Genomic DNA, 2125 nt, shown 5'->3' on the forward strand with positions numbered 1-2125 from the left:
CAGCAGCAGCAGCAGCAGGAGGCCCCGCCAACCACTGACTTCTTGCTCTCCATCCGATGCTCTCGTGACGGTTCGTCTTAGTGACATTTAATTTAATTTAATTAATTTAATTTAATTTAATTTAATTTAATTTAATTAATTTAATTAATTTAATTTAATTAATTTAATTAATTTAATTAATTTAATTTGATTTAATTCGTTTGCTTAATTGCTGTTTGCTGCTGCTGCTCTTCCCGTATCTCCAACGCTGCTGCAGCTGTTGCTGCTCGTGTTGCTGCCCGTGCTGCTGCTGCTGCTGCTGCAGCAGCTGTTACTGCTCGTGTTGCTGCCCGTGCTGCTGCTGCTGCTGCTGCTGCTGCTGTTGCTGCTGCTGCTGCTGCTGCATCGCGTGTGTTTGCGCATTAAAAGAGAAAACAGCAAAAGCAAAATACAGCCAAAAGAAAGCAACTCACCGCCTTCGCCTTCGCTGCTGCTGCTGCTGCTGCTGCCGCAGCTGCTGCTGCTGCTGCCGCTGCTGCTGCTGCTGCTGCCGCTGCTGCTGCTGCTGCTGCTGCTGCTGCTGCGCAGGGCGTTTCGTGGTGATGCCCGCGGAGCGGTCGGGGCCCTCGGGTGTCTGTACACCTCAGAAGCTGTGGTCGATTGTCCGAGATGAAAATAATAATAAACACATTTTACAAGAAAATGATATTATTAAACTTGGAAGATATAAATTAAAAGTAAAACAAATAGTGACGCAAACCCTCAAAAGAGAGGATTCTCAAAACCCTAATTCCGAGATTCCACCCCTCAAACTCGACGACGGAGAACCCCCGCTTTCCTTCGTTGCCTCCAAGTAAACCCTAAACCCTAAACCCTAAACCCTAAACCCTAAACCCTCGACCCTGGGGACCTTGGGAAGCGTAGGAAGCGTAGAGCCGAGAAACCCTAAACCCTAGGCAAACCCTAGGCAAACCCTGGGAAGCCCTGGTGCCTAGGAAGCCCTCCTCCCGAAACCCTAGAAAACCCTAAACCCTAAACCCTAAACCCTAAACCCTAAACCCTCGAGCAGCCTAAACCCTAGCTCCGAACCCGAGAGGAGCGCAAACCCTAGAAGCCGCAAGAGCGCAAACCCGAGCCGCAGTCCCAACTCCGGAGCCTACAGGCGGGTCCCGGAGCGAAAGCGCAAACCCTAAACCCTAAACCCTAAACCCTAAATCAGCGTATTGCGCGCAGCGACATGCAGTGCCGGATTTGCCTGCTGGAGGGCAACCAAGAAGGAGACCCTTTGATATCTCCTTGCGACTGCAAAGGGTCAATTAGATTTGTTCATTTGAGTTGCATAAGACATTGGATTTCTGGAAGATTAAACATTCAGCAGCAGGAGCAGCAGCAGCAGCAGCAGCAGCAGCAGCAGCAGCAGCAAAAACCCCTCTTCGTCAAACAACTCCTCTGCGAACTCTGCAAGTTCCCCTACCCCGCGGCCATCAACTACAACAACGGCGAGTCTTTTCTTCTTATTTCTTTTTTATTTTATTTCTTTTATTCTTTTATTCTTTTATTTCTTTTATTTCTTTTATTTCTTTTATTTTGTTTGTTTTGTTTGTTTTGTTTCTTTCATTCCTTTTTGCCTTTTCTTTCCGCTTTCTTTTGGCGGGCTTGGCGGCGTTTTTCGCTTCTTCTCGAGGGTTTAGGGTTTAGGGTTTAGGGTTTAGGGTTTAGGGTTTGGCAGCGCGTGCGGCGGCGAACAGCGCTCAACAAAGGGTTTGTGGCCAGCAGTTCCGAGTTCAGGGTTCAGGGCTTAGCAGGGTTTAGGGCTCAGGGTTTAGGGTTTAGGGTTCAGGGTTTAGGGTTTAGGGTTTAGGGTTTAGGGTTTAGGGTTTAGGGTTTAGGGTTAGGGTTTAGGGTTTAGGGTTTAGGGTTTAGGGTTTAGGGTTTAGGGTTTAGGGTTTAGGGTTTAGGGGGTTTAGGGTTTAGGGTTTGGGGTTAGGTTTGGGGTTTAGGGTTTAGGGTTTAGGGTTTAGGGTTTAGGGTTTAGGGTTTAGGGTTTAGGGTTTAGGGGGGTTTAGGGTTTAGGGTTTAGGGTTTAGGGTTTAGGGTTTAGGGTTTAGGGTTTAGGGTTTAGGGTTTATGCAGGAGTCCCAAATCC

The 2125-nt window shown here is 47.9% G+C and overlaps 1 protein-coding gene across 1 annotated transcript in view; it reads left to right on the top strand.

Moving 5' to 3' along the window:
• ENH_00054420 (zinc finger (C3HC4 type) / FHA domain-containing protein, putative) overlaps positions 1-1684 on the top strand; it is a gene marked incomplete at both ends in the record, with an annotated part of 3319 nt that extends 1635 nt beyond the window's left edge. The window contains 3 exon segments of the mRNA XM_013583815.1: positions 568-649; positions 654-832; positions 1213-1684. Coding sequence (XP_013439269.1) covers positions 568-649; positions 654-832; positions 1213-1684 — 733 coding nt within the window.
• Between the last annotated feature and the right edge of the window lie 441 nt (positions 1685-2125).

The sequence above is a fragment of the Eimeria necatrix genome, genomic scaffold (genome assembly GCF_000499385.1).
Source record: "Eimeria necatrix Houghton genomic scaffold, Enh_scaff441, whole genome shotgun sequence".
Lineage (NCBI taxonomy): Eukaryota > Apicomplexa > Conoidasida > Eucoccidiorida > Eimeriidae > Eimeria > Eimeria necatrix.